Source organism: Amphimedon queenslandica, unplaced genomic scaffold, assembly GCF_000090795.2.
Source record: "Amphimedon queenslandica unplaced genomic scaffold, v1.1 AMPQUscaffold_13356, whole genome shotgun sequence".
Classification (NCBI taxonomy): Eukaryota; Metazoa; Porifera; class Demospongiae; order Haplosclerida; family Niphatidae; genus Amphimedon; species Amphimedon queenslandica.
Window position 1 is genome coordinate 137,270 of NW_003546408.1, and position 1,993 is coordinate 139,262.

Genomic DNA, 1,993 nt, shown 5'->3' on the forward strand with positions numbered 1-1,993 from the left:
TGCATCATTCATCAGTATATTAATACTCTTTGGTTTAACATGGGTACTAGCTATCTTTACTTTCATCACAGAGCCTTCAGTTTCGTATGTCATTCAATTCTTTTTCTGTTTCTTCAATGCCTTCCAAGGTTTCTTCATTTTCCTGTTCTTTATTGTCCTCAACAATGAATCAAGAAATGCATGGAAGTCTTTCTTCTGCAGGGAATCAGTCAGTAAAGATAAAATGCAGTCGACTGCAACCCAAGCAAGGAAGAACATACTCTCATCTCAGAATAAGACCAATGACACTGGAATTGAAGTCTCTTTTGTTGCACAAGATCTGCCAAAAAAAAAAAAAAATAATATATAATCATTATTATTGCTACTGAATAATTATAGAGTGCTTAGAGAAACAACAACATAATCATCAATAATGAATACTTTTTGTTTTTTATTAATTACACCATGATCACACACTGAGATGTCAACCACAATGTCTATTGCTATTGCAATTGGATTATTTCACCATCAACATTATTTTGATGTGGCTGCTGGGTTCATTTTTGTATATAAACCTGCCATTCAGAAATGCATGAAATATATTGTATATAATATACTAAAACTGGTCAATATGCATAATCATTAAGTTTTTTTTTGGTAAATTTCAACATCATTTTTCACATGCATATAGTTATACATGTAATTGTTTAGTGCTTCTATTTATTATGACAACTGTAAATGCTTATGTTTCATTGTTTACTGCACAACATTTCTCATGGGAATAAATAACTTTCAATGGAATTATGATATTATATTTTTGAAGCTATATATAGCACTATAAACAAGAGCAAAATATATACAGCTATCATGGCAGCATCAGTGCTAATGATATTTTTTATTTTATTGTTGAGTGTGAGTGAAGTTATTAGTCAATGTCCACCTTCCTCAGGTAACTGTAAGACACTGCATAGATGTGTATAATAACAACTGCATTGATTTTTGTAGGTATCTACCTGATAAACAAAGGAAAATGTTATCCTAATGGATCATATGTCTTTGATGATGACTTTAAATATAGCAGTAGTAACAGTCTTGATTGTGTCTTACCTGGTTCAAGTCTGAATGGTGGTGAGTGGATTACTCCTAGTGGACCATCAGTTGACTGCAGTACTAATCCTCTTCGTTGTAATGTTGTATCTTCACCTAATGCTAGCATCGGTCTTTACATTATTAATGGAGACATTTCACCAGCCAATGATGGTTGGTATAAGTGTTGTCTACCCACTAATTGTTCAGATCCTAACACTAACATCATCTTTGCTAATATATTCAGTAAGTGTTTTTAGTATGCTGTCCATGCAATCATTTGTTGCTGATTTATAGAATGGGCACAAATTGAAGACATTACAGTTGACCTTCCTTCAGATATAACAGTTCTACCTCAAAATTACACACTGCATGCTATTAAAATTGGTTACCAAAGCAGTTTACATGCTGCTAATTGGTATAATGTGATTGGTAATACTAGTACTGAGCTCTGTAATGGAAATAGATACACATACAGTTGTACTATTGGTAATGGAATAAGAGTAGATTATGGTAATGGAAGATGGGATTTCACTCTAACTCTTACTTGGAGTGAAGAGAATATTACTCTGAATCAATCAATCAACAATGGGGATCTTTTGTATAGATTCTATTTGTATCTTGGTAGTTTAAGATTTGACCCAGTAATGAGAAATCTGTATATCTCTATCACAAGTAAGTATAATCACAAATTTTTAAAAATTTAATTCTTTTAGAACCAGCAACTGCTCCCTCTTCTCTTACTGAGGTCAACAAGACAGCTACCACTATCACTGTCAGTTGGACTGCACTTGATTCATCTGATGCTGATGGATATGTAGTCAATGTCACTAGTGACACAGACACTGTGCAGACAGTACAGGTGGAGGGAAGTAGTAATAATACAATCACACTGAATGGACTGAAAGGAGGAACAACTTATAGCATC

General features: G+C 33.3%; 1 protein-coding gene across 1 annotated transcript in view; it reads left to right on the forward strand.

Moving 5' to 3' along the window:
* LOC109582773 (uncharacterized) overlaps nucleotides 1-996 on the forward strand; it is a 4,280-nt gene extending 3,284 nt beyond the window's left edge. Inside the window, exon 9 of the mRNA XM_019997695.1 lies at nucleotides 985-996. Within this exon, the coding sequence (XP_019853254.1) occupies nucleotides 985-996 (12 nt within the window). The remainder of the gene's footprint in view (nucleotides 1-984) is intronic.
* Nucleotides 997-1,993: the final 997 nt, after the last annotated feature.